General features: G+C 42.1%; 1 protein-coding gene and 1 non-coding gene across 2 annotated transcripts in view; one reads left to right on the top strand and one right to left on the bottom strand.

The window, feature by feature from the left end:
* The window catches only part of STAG3 (stromal antigen 3), a 39226-nt gene continuing 22375 nt past the window's right edge, over positions 1–16851 (bottom strand). Inside the window, exons 22-34 of the mRNA XM_053555494.1 lie at positions 16210–16795; positions 16035–16127; positions 15277–15445; positions 15027–15163; positions 13831–13932; positions 13159–13307; positions 12813–12941; positions 12559–12716; positions 2400–2562; positions 2039–2143; positions 1721–1802; positions 646–717; positions 1–417 (exon numbers count right to left, since the gene is read on the bottom strand). Of these exons, the coding sequence (XP_053411469.1) occupies positions 409–417; positions 646–717; positions 1721–1802; positions 2039–2143; positions 2400–2562; positions 12559–12716; positions 12813–12941; positions 13159–13307; positions 13831–13932; positions 15027–15163; positions 15277–15445; positions 16035–16127; positions 16210–16795 (1954 nt within the window). The 3' untranslated portion in view covers positions 1–408. The remainder of the gene's footprint in view (positions 418–645; positions 718–1720; positions 1803–2038; positions 2144–2399; positions 2563–12558; positions 12717–12812; positions 12942–13158; positions 13308–13830; positions 13933–15026; positions 15164–15276; positions 15446–16034; positions 16128–16209; positions 16796–16851) is intronic.
* LOC128562877 (U6 spliceosomal RNA) lies at positions 4564–4672 on the top strand. Its single transcript, XR_008373576.1, has one exon. It is a non-coding gene; the product is annotated as a U6 spliceosomal RNA (small nuclear RNA).

The raw sequence follows: 16851 nt of genomic DNA, 5'->3' as shown, positions 1-16851 counted from the left end.
TTCAACATGTTTATTGAGCTAATCACTAGAACACAAAAGAGGCTGGGAAAGATGTTTTAAAAATACAGGAAAACTATGGGCTCTTTCCATTAAACACAGGAAGGCAATGCCTCTCTCCAATGTAGAGGTAAAAGCGCCCCCCCTCCCCGCCCAAAGAAACCAAGCAGGAAATAGGCAGAGAAACAGCCATGGCATATTAGGGAGGACAGTGTCTCATAGTTTTGCTACCCCATTATCACCAGATAGAAAGGTTAGGTTACAAAGGCAGTGTCCACCTCTCATCCTCCTCAGAGGCCAGGGCTGAGGCCTAGAAGGAAAGCTTGATTTTTGCTTCTTATCTCTTTGCCTTTTCTAGATGGTCATGTCCTTGAGGTGGGGAGTGGAGATTGGGAGGGGTCCAGAGTCATGTCAGAAATCCTGCAACCAGAAAGATGAAAGGAATATATATAGAGAGAGAAACAGGCCAGGTAACTATGCTGCCCTCCAGATGATACTCTTTTCCTACTCCCCAGATTATTCCTAAAGCCCCAGAGACAGCTGAGAGGGCTGCCCCCATGCTGTGGCCTTTCCATCAATTTGACAGGTATATGGGTTGCCTATTGGCATTTTCCAGGGACACACAACTCTTGGTTTGGGGATACTCACATTGATGTTCAGCTCTGTAGAACCTAAGAGGTCCAGCCCATGCTCACTGGCGGAAGAGTGGCTACTTGCCTGCTGGACAGAATGGAATCAAAAGTCAAAAAGGCCTCTCCCTGCTCCCACCACATGCAAATAAAACAACCACAGTTCCTTCTGCAGTCTCATGGGAACAAACACAAGAGTCCTTGTTGGACCCCTACAGCACAGCCTGGGAGGGAAATAAGCAAAGAAAGGGCATGGGATCAGGCCAATCCCAGATGCCAAAGTCAGAAGACAAATACTTCCTCTCTTGGGTTGCCAACTGAGCCCCTTAAATGTGTTCAATTTTGGAACTAGAGAATGGGACTTTTCCTGAGATACTTGGAAAGAATATTGTAATAGAGGCCTTATTCTCCAGTCTCTGGTTTGAAGGTGCCATTGTTTGGTTTTAAATTCCAAGCCCAAGACCTCCACCCCCTAATTCATTCAATTGTTCTCTCTCTCCCCAAAGAGCAGAGAATAGAGTGGAAGAATAACAGCAGAAGATACACAGGCTGCCATGGACTGAATGTCTGTGTCCCCCAACCCTCAATTCCTATGTTGAAATCCTACCCTCAGTGGGGGTGGGGTATAGGAGATGGGACCACTGGGAAGTGATCAGGTCATGGGGGTGGAACCCTGATGAATGGAATTAGTGCCCTTATCAAGAGAGCTAGCTTGCTCTCTTTCTTGCTGGTGCAGATACAAATAGAAATCAGCAGTCTGCAACCTGGAAGATAGTCCTCACCAGAATCCAACCATGCTTACCCTGATCTTAAGACTTCCAACTCAAAGGTGATAATTAAATGATGGGGGGGGGGGAGATTTCCAGCTTCCAGAACTGTGAGAAATGAATTTCTGTTGTTTATAAGGCACTGGTCTATGGCATTCTTTTATGGCAGCCCAACTAAGACATAATCTCTTTCAATTTATAAGGTGCTTTTACTTTCTATTTTACATAAAGCTCCATTTTATTATTTAAAAAATTTTAAACTAATTTCTCTTTATAATATCAGCCTTTTGTTCTAGAGGGAGAAGGGGAGAGTATGGATCTCCTCACCTTGTCTCTATCTTGCCATTCTTCACTTGACTCATCCTGAATTCCTAACTCTTCTTCCTTGTCCTCTTCCATGAGGCTGAGTCTGATGTAGGGGCAAAGAGTAAAGGTTTTCGAACTATTCTTTAAAGACCCTTGAATTTCTCAGAGGCACCCAGGGAGCAGGATGGGCAATAAATAACAAGGCTCCACATTACGTTGACAGAAGTGTTTTGTAGCTAAAACAAATTCAAAAAGCATTGACAGAGAAGGCTAAGACTCCCCCCACCCTAATGGGTGACAGATCTGAAGTAAAGATGGAAGATAATGGGAAAAGCTCACCGAGTCAGCCGAGTGCCCAGACCAGGACCTGAAGAATTGCATGGAGTGTGGAAATACTGTGGACCCATTAACCTTGACCTGTGGGTACCTACAAGGGGCTGGCTGCTGGGAATGAAGCAGGATTAATGTCATGGGATGAAAATAAAGGGTAAAAAGAAGAGGTTAGGGGGCCACTATTAAAAGGAAAGCTCAGACTGTTGGAAGAGAGACATTTCAAAGCTAAAAAAAAATGAAAAAGGATTATAGAAAAACCTGAGAATGAAGAAGTACTGAGAGAATGACAGAACCAAAACAAAAAGACAGAGATAGCCACACACCAAACTGGCAAATCATACACCCAGGTTCTCTCCTGGGCCCTCACCCTTGGGCAAAATCTGATTCTGAGCCATCTTCTTCCACAGCCCCCAGGGGCTGCCTACTCTTCACAGCAGTGGAGGTGAGGGCAGGTGTGGGCGGGATGCTATTCAGCTGTAGACTTTCTTCCTGTGATGAGATGATGTCCTCTCTGTTACTCTTGGAGGGGCCTGAAAAACAATGGGTGCATATATTAACTACAGACCAGGAGTACCTGCCACAGGTCTTTTTACTTTTTAAGACCTGCCCCGATTTGGTAAGAGAAAGTTAAGCAAGAGAATGGAAAACATAAAGCCTCATTCTTTTTTTTTTTTTAAAGCCTTAATCTATCGCACCTCAAAAATGAACACAGCCCTATATACTAAAAACAAAAGCTTGCTTGTATGATGGCTCATGCCTGTAATCGCAGAACTTTGGGAGCCAGAGGCAGGATTGCATGAGACCAGGAGTTTAAGACCAGCTTAGGTGACATTTAGCAAGACCTCTATCTCTACAAAAATAAAAAATTAGCCTGGGCCGGGGCAGTGGCTCGCTTCTGTAATCCTAGCACTCTGGAAGATGGAGGTAGATAGGTGGCTTGAGCTTAGGAGTTCGAGACGAGCCTGAGCAAGAAGAGCAAGACCTTATCTCTAAAAAAAATAGCTGGACATTGTGGTGGGCACCTGTAGTCCCAATTACTTGGGAGGCTGAGGCAAGAGGACCTCGTAAGCCCAAGAGTTTGAAGTTGATGTGAGCTATGATGCCATAACACTCTACCGAGGGTGACAAAGTAGACTCTGTCTCAAAACAAAAAAATAAAAATTAGCCCAATGCAGTGTGTGCCAGTAGTCCCAGCTATACAGGAATATGATCACTTGAGCCCAGACCTTCAAGGCTACAGTGAGCTATGATAATGCCACCACACTCTAGCCTGAGTGACAGAGCAAGACACTGTCTCAAAAATAACAAAAAAAGAGTAAGAATTACTCAGAATTGTATATAGGCCTTTTCCAAGAAAAATTTACTACACCACTTAGAAAACCAGATGGAAAGAGATATAAATACACATTTCACAAACAGTAACACATGAGCACAAATGTGTTAGAGGGTTGGAATTCTCGAAGACTGAGAAGTCTGAGTTAATCAATGAAACCGTCTGAGATCATATCCATTCAAGATTTCTGTGGTCAGAAAAAGCTTAAAATAGCAATAGACCTTTGGGATCAGGGACTAGAGTGGATGCATGAGGACAAGAGAGGAACAGTAAAATGGGAGACACAATTTTCCAAAGCTAGGGAAAAAAAAGAAATTATTTCAATGTCAGTGTAATTCTGGTTTGAAGGGTAGAGGATCTCTCTCCTGCAGATATCAGATAAGGTAGAGGAAGAAAAATAATCCAAAGATTCTTACTACCTGTGAAAACCCAGTTAATGCTATTTTAAAATATCAGTCAAATTGATACTAATATTTGTCAACTGCAAATATTCATACCCCCATTACTCTACCTAAGGCCATGTTTATACATGGAAACCAGTAACTCCAAAGTGAGCTACTACTGTTTAAAGTGGAGGGTTACAGAAAACAAGAAAGAGCCACAAAGGTGAGCCTGTATCCCCAAGGAGGAAAACTTGGGCTTCCAGGTGGGTCCTCCTAATTGCCCCAACCTGTGTTAACGGTATAATGTTCAGAACTGGGCTCTTGGACCGCTTTTTGCCAACTTCCTTAGCCATTCAAGTTCATACCTTTACCTGCATTCTGCCAACTCCCAAACTTATTTCAAGCATTTAGCTCTTCCTAAACATAGCTCCCATGGTCTATTCCACATCTCTACATATAATACCATGACCAACACCAAACTCCTGACCTTATCCTACAGTCTGCTTCACTCACAGCCTTCCTTACCTCATGGTATCCAAGTCCATCCATCCTTCTAACTGTCAGGCCAAATCTCTGGAATCATTCTAAACTCCTGTCTTGTATCCCACATCTGGTTTTCCAGGAAACCTATCAGATACACCTCAAAAATGCACCTAGAATATGGCCACTTCACTCCTCAACTGCTGTCGTCTAAGCCCTCTCATCTCCTGACTAGACACCTAAAACAGCCTCCTCACTGGTCTCCTTGCTTCTGCCCTTCCTCCTTTCCTGGCAGTCTCAATACAGCAGCCAAAAGGACTTTTTAAAAACATAGAGTGCTTGCTTCAGCAGCACATACACTAACAAATTGGAATAATACAGAGAAGATTAGCATGGCCCCTGCACAAGGATGACATGCAAATTTGTGAACCGTTCAGTATTTTTTGATGAACAACAACAACAAAAATCATATTTAGATCCTGTTGCTCTTTAGCTGAAAATCCTCCAATGGATTCCCACTGCACTTAGAGCCTTTGCTCTGCCTTATATGCTCTGGGCTCCTGCAACATCTTTGGTCTCCCATACTGTGTATTTTTCATTCCAGCCACAATTGTTCTCTTCTGTTCCTCAAACATGGCAGAAACATTACCTCTCATCGCCTTTGGACTGGCTGCTCCCTTTGGTATGCTACACTCACCTCTGTTAAAAAAAAATCGGGAGGCCATTAGGCTGAGATGGCTCGAGCACCTTGGTTTTTTTTCTTTTTTTTTTTTTTTTTTGAGACAGAGTCTCACTATGTTACCCTTGGTAGAGTGCTATGGCACTCTACAGCAACCTCAAACTCTTGGGCTTAAGCAATTCTCCTGCCTCAGCCTCCTAAGTAGCTGGAACTATAGGCGCCCACCACAAAGCCCAGCAATTTTTTCGTTGCAGTTGTCATTGTTGTTTAGCAGGCCCAGGCCAGGCTCAAACCCGCCAGCCTCGGTGTACGTGGCTGGTGCCCTACTCACTGAGCTACGGGCCCCTGAGCTGCACTTTGGGTTCTTATATAAAGAAACCGAAACCCAGATCACAGCTGGGTACGGTGGCTCATGCCTGTAATCCCAGCACTTGCGAGGCCAAGGCAAGTGGAATGCTTGAGCTCACAGGTTCAAGACCAGCCTGAGCCACAGTAAGACCCCATCTCTTAAAAAAAAAAAAACAATAGCTGGGCATTGTGGTGAGTGCCTGTAGTCCCAGCTACTTGGGAAACTCAGGCAAGAGGATCACTTAAACCCAAGAGTTTGAGGTTGCTGTGCACTCTGCCAAGGGTGAAAAAGTGAGACTCTGTCTCAAAAAAAACAAAAAAAAACAAAACAGATCACAATGAATGTGCATAGCCTGGGAAAAGAAGAGTTAAGCTTAACCAATCAGAAACCACCAATAAACTTCTAACTAGAGAGTTTAACAACTAGAAACCACCAGTTAACATCTAACTAGGGACTTTCCACTAGGAACTTTCAAATATTTTGTCTTGCTTCTGCAAACACCTTATATAAGTTTTCCCATTCCTCTTGGGTATAGAGCCCTGAACTGCTTGCAGTCCAGCGGTGTCTGATTCAGGAAACACTGAATGCTAAAATAAATTCATTAAAATTTTAATGTGCCTAAGTTTACCTTTTAATGCCTCCTTTAGGGTTTTTCCACAACCTTCACATTCTCCCAGGCTTTCCTCTGATAACTCTTTGTAAGACTGCAACCCCCACCCCACTGGTATTTCCTCACACTTCTCCCTGTTCTTTTGTCACAGCATTTATGTTTTCGTCCTTTGTGTTCACTGCAGCATTCCCAGCACTCAATATCTGTTAATGAACAACAGAACTAATCTCTTTAGTTCTATATCACCTTTACAAACCCTCTGCTTTAGGCAAACAAATCTATATATGTCTATGCTTACACATCTTATCAGATACCTTTCTATGTTTTGCTTGTACTATTTTGCTGCCTATGATACTTATTTAAATCCGAAGCATTTTTTGAACACCAGCCTAAATTCCATCTTCCTGGTAAAGCCTTCATAGATCAACTAAATAAAGTGTACATTCCTTCTCTGATTTTTTTTTTTTTTTTTTTGCAGTTTTTGGCCAAGGCTGGGTTTGAACTAGCCACCTCTAGCCTATGGGGCTGGCGCCCTACTCCTTTGAGACAGGCGCTGTCCCACCTTCTCTGAATTTTATAGCATTCATTTGTACAAACCTTCAGGCAGTTATCTTTTATTGGTGACTGTCATAGTTCAGATTTTCCATAAATGTGTTTTTCCTCCTTCCTATTAGATAGTAAGCTGCTAGAGGATCCTTCACAGCCTCTACAACAGTGAACACAGAATCTTGCATACAGTAGGCCATTAACAAATATTTATTAGTTAATTAAAGAAAAGTTTCCTAATGGCATAAGATAAAATTTTAGGTAGAATACATAAGACATTAAAAAGAAGGGCCAGGGCTCGGCGCACTGGCCACATACACCAGGGCTGACGGGTTTAAACGCAGCCTAGGCCTGCTAAACAATGACAACGACAAAAACAAAATAGCCAGGTATTGTGGTGGGCGCTTGTAGTCCCAGCTACTTGAGAGGCTGAGGCAAGAGAATCACTTAAGCCCAAGAATTTGAGGTTGCTGTGACCTGTGACACCATGGCACTCTACCAAGGGCTACATAGTGAAACTGTCTCAAAAAAAAAAGGAGGGGGCCAGCTCAGTGGCTCATGCTGTAATTCTAGCACTTTGGGAGGCTTAGGTGGGTGGATTGCTTGAACTCAGGAATTCAACAAGAACACCAAAAGACCAGCCTGAACCAGAGCAAGACCCCATCTCTAAAACCAAATGTGTGGCAGGTGCCTGTAGTCCCAGCTACTCAGGAGGCTAAAACAAGAGAATCGCCTGAGCCCAAGAGTTTGAGGAGCTATGGCGCTCTACTGAGAATTACAAAGAGAGACTGCCTTAAGAAAAAAAAAAAAAAGACTTTAAAAAGAAATCACACCCTACTTCACACCACATACAAAAATTAACTGAAACTGGGTCACAGACCTAAATTCAAGATCTAAAACTATAGAACTCTTAGAAAAAAACAGGAATAAATCTTTGTAACCTTGGACTATACAACAGTTTAAGACATGACACCAACATAGGGTCAGAAGAGATCAAACTTTCACTCTTCGCAGACGATATGATTGTATATCTGGAAAACATCAGGGATTCTACTACAAAACTCTTAGAAGTGATCAAAGAATACAGCAGTGTCTCGGGTTACAAAATCAATACTCATAAATCTGTAGACTTTATATATAGCAACAAGAGTCAAGCTGAAAAAACAGTCAAGGACTCTATTCCATTCACAGCAATGCCAAAGAAGAGAAAATATGTGGGAGTTTATCTAACAAAGGACATGAAAGATCTCTATAAAGAGAACTACAAAACGCCAAGAAAAGAAATAGCTGAAGATGTTAACAAATGGAAAAACATACCATGCTCATGGCTGGGAAGAATCAACATTATTAAAATGTCCATACTACCCAAAGCAATATACAATTTTAATGCCATCCCTATTAAAGCTCCACGGCCACACTTTAAAGATCTCAAAAAAATATTACTTTGTTTCATATGGAATCAGAAAAAAACCTCCAATAGCAAAGACATTACTCAGAAATAAAAACAAAGCAGGAGGAATCACACTACCAGACCTTAGACTATACTATAAATCGATAGTGATCAAAACAGCTTGGTACTGGCACAAAAACAGAGATGTAGATGTATGGAACAGAATAGAGAACCAAGAGACGAACCCAGCTACTTACCGTTATTTGATCTTTGACAAGCCAATTAAAAACATTCAGTGGGGAAAAGATTCCCTATTTAACAAATGGTGCTGGGTGAACTGGCTGGCAACCTGTAGAAGACTGAAACTGGACTCACGCCTTTCACCATTAATTAAGATAGACTCTCACTGGATTAAATATTTAAACTTAAGACATGAAACTATAAAAATACTAGAAGAGAGTGCAGGGAAAACCCTTGAAGAAATCTGTCTGGGCGAGTATTTTATGAGGAGGACCCCCCGGCAATTGAAGCAACACCAACAATACACTACTGGGACCTGATCAAACTAAAAAGTTTCTACACAGCCAAGAACACAGTAAGTAAAGCAAGCAAACAGCCCTCAGAATGGGAGAAGATATTTGCAGGTTATGTCTCTGACAAAGGTTTAATAACCAGAATCCACAGAGAACTCAAACATATTAGCAAGAAAAGAACAAGTGATCCCAGAAACGCTATACTTAATACAAATGAGTGAAATAAGCAACTGAATGAGACCTATGGATTGGCCTTTGATTTTAAATTTGTTCTTATAAACCTTGTCAACAAAAATAAATCTAAAAAAAAAAAAAAATAGAACAAGTGATCCCATCTCAGGGTGGGCAAGGGACTTGAAGAGAAACTTCTCTGAAGAAGACAGGCGCATGGCCTACAGACACATGAAAAAATGCTCATCATCCTTAATCATCAGAGAAATGCAAATCAAAACTACTTTGAGATATTATCTAACTCCAGTAAGATTAGCCCACATCACAAAAGCCCAAAACCAGAGATGTTGGAGTAGATGTGGAGAAAAGGGAACACTTCTACTCTGCTGGTGGGAATGCAAACTAATACGTTCGTTTTGAGAAGATGTTCGGAGAACACTTAGAGATCTGAAAATAGACCTGCCATTCGATCCTACAATTCCTCTACTAGGTATATATCCAGAAGACCAAAAATCACATTATAACAAAGATATATGTACCAGAATATTTATTGTAGCCCAATTCATAGTTGCTAAGTCATGGAAGAAGCCCAAGTACCAATTGACCCATGAATGGATTAACAAATTGTGGTACATGTACACCATGGAATATTATGCTGCCTTAAAGAAAGATGGAGACTTTACCTCTTTCATGTTTACAATGGATGGAGCTGGAACATATTCTTCTTAGCAAAGTATCTCAAGAATGGAAGAAAAAGTATCCAATGTACTGGGCCCTACTATGAAACTAACTTACAGCTTTCTTATGAAAGCTATAACCCAATTATAGTCCAAGAATATGGGGAAAGAGGAAAGGGAGGGGAGGGGAGGGGAGAGGGAGGATGAGTGGAGGGAGGGTAATCGGTGGGATCACACCTACAATGCATCTTACAAGGGTACGTGTGAAACTTACTAAATGTAGAATATAAATGTCTTAACACAATAATTAAGAAAATGCCATGAAGGCTATGTTAACCAGTTTGATGAAAATATATAAAACCAGCATATTGTACCCTATGATTGCATTAATGTACACAGCTATGATTTAATTGAAAAAAAAAAAAGATATGGCTGGGCATGGTAGCTCACGCCTGTAGTCCCAGCACTGTGGGAGGCCGAGGCGGGTGGATTGCCTGAGCTGGGAGGTTCGAGACCAATATGAGCAGCAGTGAGCCAGACTAAGACCCCACCTCTACTAACAACATCAAAAACAGCTGGACATTGTAGTGGGCGTCTGTAATCCCAGCTACTGGGGAGGAAACGGGAAAGAGCATCACCAGAGGAAGAAGAAAATGAACAACAAAAAAAAAAAAAAAAAGAGTACTTCAAACGAAGAAGAATTAACAAGCAAGCTGAAATTAAAAAGAAAAAGATATGACACCAAAAGCACAAGCAACAAAAGGAAAAAAAATAAAGTAGAATTAATCAACATTAAGAGCTTTTGTGTTTCAAAGGACACCATCAACAACATGAAAAGACAACCCACAAAATAAGAGAAAACTTTTGTATTTTGTAAGGAATTCTGTATCTAGAATTGTTGCAGGAAGACGAGGCCCAACAGAGAGAAAGAGCACCCAAACACCATGTTTATAAGAGGAAGGGCTTTATTCACCAGCCAGGGAGCTTACGGCATAGAATAATTCCAAATGGCTGCACTCCCCCACTGGCTTGGTCTTTCCCTTTTTATCGACAATCAAAAAGTTCCAACCAATAGGTACCCTTCTCATTGGCCAGTTTGAATCAAGCGGGAGATGCTATTCCAGTCCCTATAGAACTACAGGATTTTACGGAACTTGGAAATTTCCAAGTTCCAGGAATTTAAGTATACAAATTCCCAAGAGCTGAGTCACCATGGAGAGGACCCTGCAGGTGTATCCTTGTGGTCTCCTTGAGAAGACCTGTTCTCCTAGACCTCACCCTTCTCAGGTACCTTCTCTCAGAATATATGAAAGAACTCTTATAAATCAACAACCCCCCCCCAAATATCCCAATTTAAAAATAGCAAAGGATCTGAACAGATATTTCTTCAAAAAAGATAAGCAAATTGCAATAAGCATATGAAAAGATGCTCAATGGCATTAGTCATGAGGCAAGTGCCAATTTAGCCACAAAGAGAGACTATTCCATTGTCAGTAGGATGTGGATAAAATTAAAAAGACAACAAGTATTGGTGAGGAAGTGGAGAAAATGGAGCCCTCCCACAGTGCTGGTGGGATTATAAAATGATGCAGGCACTTTGGAAAACAGTTTGGTGGTTCCTCAAAATGTTAAATGTAGGCCAAGGCGCCATGGCTCATGCCTGTAATCCTAGCACTCTAGGAAGCCAAAGTGTGTGGATTGCTTGAGCTCAAGAGTTTGAGACCAGCTTGAGAAGAGTGAGACCCCATCTCTACTAAAAAGAGAAAAATTACCCAGGCTTTAGAGGATCGCTTGAGCAAAAGAGTTTAAAATTGCTGTGAGCTATGATGATGCCCTGACACTCTACCCAGGGCACAGAATGAGACTCTGTCTCAAAAAAAAAAAAAAGTTAAACATAGAGTCACCAGCAATTCCACTCCTAGGTATATTTCAAGAAAACCCTGCAATTCTATTTCTAAGTATATTTAAAAAACAACAACAACCTGAAAAGATTATGTCCACCCCAGAACTTGTACATGAATATTTAGCAGCATTATACATTATAGTCAAAAAATGGAAAAGAACTCAAACGTCAAGAAAATGATGAATGGATTAAATAAAATGTGACCTAACTATACAATGGGATATTTGGCTACAAAAGGGTATGAGGTACTGATATATGTTAAAACATGGATGAATCTTGAAAACACTGTGCTAAGTGAAAGAAGTCAGACAGAAAGGTCATAAATTGTATGACTACATTTATATGAAATATCTGGAATAAGCAAATCCAAAGATAGGAATTAGATTAGTGATACTGCCTAAGGCTGAGAGGAGAGGGAAAGACTGCTAAGGGGTATGTGGTTTCTTTTGAGGTGAGAAAATGTTCTAAAATTTGATATTGGTAATTGCTATATCACTCGGTGAATATACTAAAAACAAGTTTTTTTTTTTTTTTTTTTTTGTAGAGACAAGAGTCTCACTTTGTGGCCCTCGGTAGAGTGCCATGGCCTCACACAGCTCACAGCAACCTCCAACTCCTGGGCTTAAGCGATTCTCTTGCCTCAGCCTCCCGAGTAGCTGGGACTACAGGCGCCCACCACAACGCCCGGCTATTTTTTGGTTGCAGTTTGGCCGGGGCTGGGTTTGAACCCGCCACCCTCGGTATATGGGGCCGGCGCCTTATCGACTGAGCCACAGGCGCCGCCCCAAACCACTTAAGTTTTAAGTGTATGCTTTATCACAGTGATTTTTATAGTACATGAATTATATCTTGATAGCATAAAAGTCCCTTTTTAAAATTATACTAGAAAACACATATTAGCATATCAAACTGTGATTGCTAGGATGTTATCACTTAATACGAGACTATGTTTAAAAAGGCAAATTAAAGAAAAAACTTTAGGTCAATTACAAGACAGGTGATGATCCAAAGGTAAAACATCACGGAGGTTGTGTAAAAATCTCTTAAAATTTGGAAAATAGGGCGGTGCCTGTGGCTCAAGGAGTAGGGCGCCAGCCCCATATACCAGAGGTGGTGGGTTCAAACCCGGGGCCTGGCCAAAAACTGCAAAACAAACAAAAAAAAAAAATTGGAAAATAATGGCATACAAGATGCCCAAGGAGGGGCACTCTAACTACACATATTTGCTAATTCATTCTTTCATTTTATAATTAGTTTCCATTTGATTTTTCAAAGAGGTTTGCTATTTTTTAGTTGGCTAGATAAACTTCAAAGAAAATGAATGCCCTTAATGAGATAACAAATTCTCAATGAATTACTTATTTGACAAAATAAAACTCTGAAGGAGGCCAAAGACTATCTGCTGCTTATCTAAGTGGTAGCAATAAGAGAGGCAGCATTGAGTGCCCTTTTATACATACAAAGCACTCTACCTTCAATGCGCCTCCTCTTGGAGCGTGGGTACTTCTGAGGGCTGGCCTCTGCTGTGTTCTCCACAGGGCTAAGGGAATTGCAGTAGGTGGTGACTGGACTCCAGGGACGGCCAGGTACCTGAGAGACATGCTGTAGGCACTTTTCCAGGTAAGACAGTCTAAAGAAGGGGTGGAATAAAGAGGCTAAAATGGCCACTGGTCCCACAGCAGCCCCTTCCTTCCTTACCCACATCACTATCCACTGACCAACTTACAGCAGCTGCTTGTCCTGATGGAAGAGTCTAGGGGAAAACTCTGAAAGGAGCTCTAGGAATGCAAGATTTGGAGGCTGATCGGAGGAGCCAGCTGGAGGAAGCTCAGACAAGGAGAACTTGATGCCTTCCCTTGGTTAGGCAGAATTATTTTAGGAAGATAGATAGCCCCTTCCCACTTCCCTCCTAAGGCTTCAGGCATTCTAAGTGTACCTTCTCCCTACCCTATCTTGTTTCTGGGAGCATACCCACTACCAACCTGACTGCTATATTTTGATACACTTACCCTCCCTCCAAGACCTCACTCCCAGCCCTCTCTGTACATGGTCTCCAATCAAAACTTCCTTACTTGTGTAGCATGACCACAAGGTCACGGTTCTGTAGCTGCTGGGGTCCAAAGCTCAAAGCAAACCTTCGGGCCAGGTCCCTCATCTCAATGAAGGCTGGAAGTTCATTCAGGCCCTGGGGCCCCTGTTCCTGCAGCAGTTCTGTGTACAACTATGTCCAGCAGACAACATGGTACATTTGAAAAATGGAGGAACAAGGCAAAAATAGAGAAGCACAGCATTCCATTCTCTGGTCAAGAATTCCAAAGGGCTTAGGAATGCCTCTACTACTTTTACTGTCTTTCCTTCTAGAATACTGCCCTAATCCCTGGCCCCTGCGGCAGAGAGAACTTTCACCCCTGTTCTGTAACAATAAATAAAAACATCTGTGCTAACTGAAGGAGGCTGAGATAGAATAGACAGATAGGAATTCCCTATCACTTCCTCATTGGTGTTCCTATGCCCTAACTGACTATTGATTTCTGTGGGGATGGAGTTGAAATTGACCAGTCAACTAAACAAATACCTCCTAAGAGTTGGCAAAGTATGAAGGAGCCTGACATTGAAAATTGAAGTCAAAATAAGGAAGTTCCTACTCTTAGAGATCTTGCACTGTAGTTGAGAGGGGACAGAGATTTGGGGACAATAGGAAAAAAATATCATGGGTTTGGGGCCCGCTACATAGAAAGAAGCACCTGCTTCAGGCTCAACAGCAGAATTCGGGAACAGTGACTTCTGTCAATCTGTCTTGCTCTAGTTAATGTTTCCTTGATAATATCACCATAGTCATTGTAGAACTGAGGGAGAAAAAATGGAGAAGGTGCTGTTTGACCACTGGAAAAGGTTTTCTTTCTTTCTTTACATCCCTAATAATGTCTCCTTCTCAAAGTGCCTTAGATAGGAAACATAAATGTAAGCATAAAATAACTCAGACTAGATCTAACTAGTAGGTCCAAACCACCCCCCCCCCAAAATCTGAGTTTAGGTAAATAAATAATGGAATAAACTCTGCCCCAAGTCCAATTCTTGCAGAAGAAGAGTAGTCAGCCTGCCAGTGCACTCTCTCCCACAGCACTGGAGCCTTCACTATTTGCCTCTCCTCCACTAGAACAGAAGCTCCACAAATGGGAACTTTTTGTCTGTTCACTTCTGTGTCCCTAGCACCTGGAATAGTGCTTGACAGACAGGCAGGTGCTCAATAAACAGAGATCAATACAATGGTGGGTTGAGGAAACGGAGGTACATATCTAGGCATCTTATGAGAACTTATCCCTCTTCCACTCTTTTTTCCTTCTTACATTACTCCATTCCACAGACTGAGTTCAGAGAGGAAAAAAACATTTCTTGACAGGAAGAATAATCTATTTCCTGACCAGGCAAGGTGGTTCACACCTGTAATCCTAACACCATGGGAGGCTGAGGCAGGTGGACTGTCTGAGTTCAGGAGTTTGAGACCAGCCTGAGCAAGAGTGAGACCCCAATCTCTACCAAAAATAGAAAAACTAGCCAGGCATGGTGGCATGTGCCTGTAATCCCAGCTACTCCGGAGGCTGAAGCAAGAGAATAGCCTGAGCCCAAGGTTTGAGCTAGGCTGACACTACAACACTCTACCCTGGGTGACAGGTCTCAAAAAAAACACAACAGTAATAATAGTAATGATAATTATTTCCCCTTTACTGAATTTAACAGCTTTTTCTCTATAATTATTTACACTAAGGCTCTTTTCTTTGTCCCTTTATTCTAAACTTCTGCCTTTCCCTCCTATTCTCTTTAAGCTCAATACCATCAGATTTGCCCCCTCATTTGCCTTTCTGTAGTGCTACAGTGTCTGAAATCATGGATATGCTCAACTTGGTCCCCTCTCCTTTATTTCTGTGAGGCCTCATTATACCTTGTTGTAGTGTTTGAAAACATCTGAGGCTGCGTCCATCTCCAGTACCCCATAAAGCAACAGCTTACAGAATCCAGCCAAGAGGCGGCGCCGCTGGTGCAGTTGCTCTATCTGTAAATGATCCTCCTGGGAATGACCTGGCTCACAGCAAATGCAGAATAGGATTACAGACTAAGGCCTCCTGCTCTATATTCCTGAGCCAGGCCCAACCCGAAACACTTCCTGAGCCCCAGGTATAGAGTCCCTGTACCACTGCCCAGTTCTCCAGCCTGGATGAAGACATGGTCCATGAGGAAGCTGGCTAGCTCAGATTGCAGAGTAGCTTCAGGAAAAAAGACAAGAGGTCTAAGGAAATCACGACCCCCTATAATCATCTGAGGGCTGAAGATGAGAAGTAGATCACTTAATAAGACAAAAGCCTGTTGAGGAAAAATAAAGGATACGTCAGTGGTTCTCAACCTCCCTAATGCCGCGACCCTTTAATACAGTTCCTCATGTTGTGGTGACCCCCAGCCATAAAATTATTTTTGTTGCTACTTCATAACTGTAATTTTACTACTGTTATTAATTGTAATGTAAATATCTGATATGCAGGATGGTCTTAGGCGACCCCTGTGAAAGGGTCATTCTACCCCCAAAGGGATCTCGACCCACAGGTTGAGAACTACTGGGATATATAAAAGGATAGAATGTTTCCTAGGACCAGTTTGATGAAAACATTTCAAATTGTATATAAAACCAGCACTTTGTACCCCATGATTGCTTTAATGTACACAGCTATGATTTAATAAAAATAAAAAAAATAAAGTTAAGGATATAAACTGTAACCCCTAGGGAAAACACTAAAATAATATTGCAAAGAAGTGTGGCTTTTAACAAAATTTAACCCAAAAATTAAAAAAAAAAAAAAAAAAAAAAGAATGTTTCCTAGGGTAGAAACAACATAACTAATTTCTCCTTGGAATGGTAGGCACTTGCCTCCTTGTTCCCACTTGAGTAAAAACTCACCTGCTCCTGGATCTCAGGGTCTACATCCGAGAGACAGCTCTGGCAGAGCTCACAGAAGGCTACCATTCTGCCCTTCAAACTCAGCAGCTGTTTCTGTGGGGACAGCAGCTTAAAGGGGAAGAATGAAGGCAAAAGCTCCTCCACTTCCATAACCCCTTCTCAAACCCATACTCACCTGGGAAGCACCCAATCCAGAAATGTGGGTCAGTGTCCAGAGGATGGAAAAGTAGACAAGAGTCAAGGCTGGCAAGGTCACCTGTAACAATAAAACATTTGAAAATGAAGTTTGAGTCAGGAGAGTGAAAGGGAGAGGGGAGACATAAAGAGAGTGAAAGAGAGAGAGAGGAGGCAAAGAGAGGAAGAGAGGCAGACAAATATGTATGCACATATGCAACCACACACACATACAAATAGAGCAGTGAAGAAGAAAGACAATCAAATCTGGGGAGAGACCCAATTCTAAACTTCTGGGAAACCTGAGACAATGGCTTTGAGGAACTACAATTTTAGTCCATCTTCCAAGAGAGGAATGAAAGGAGTGACTCCCCACCTGATCTTCCTGTGTGTCCATGCCACACCTTGGGACTGGACCCAGATGGGAGAGGTGGCTACCTAGAACACAGGCCTTCAAAAACTCCTCTCCTGCCCCTGTATATCCTGCCCATTGACCTGCCTGGTGAGGAACCTCTCCAGTGTCCACGGCCTTCCGGAGAAGTCGGTAGCATGGCTCATAAAGCTCCCAGCGAGTTAGGTCGTGAGCACTTTGCAGGGAGAGAAAACATTTCACTAGAATAAAGGGAACCAACTCCACAGACAC

Source organism: Nycticebus coucang, chromosome 12, assembly GCF_027406575.1.
Source record: "Nycticebus coucang isolate mNycCou1 chromosome 12, mNycCou1.pri, whole genome shotgun sequence".
NCBI lineage: Eukaryota > Metazoa > Chordata > Mammalia > Primates > Lorisidae > Nycticebus > Nycticebus coucang.
The sequence above is the reverse complement of the archived record's forward strand: the minus strand, read 5'-3'. Positions and strand labels throughout refer to the sequence as shown.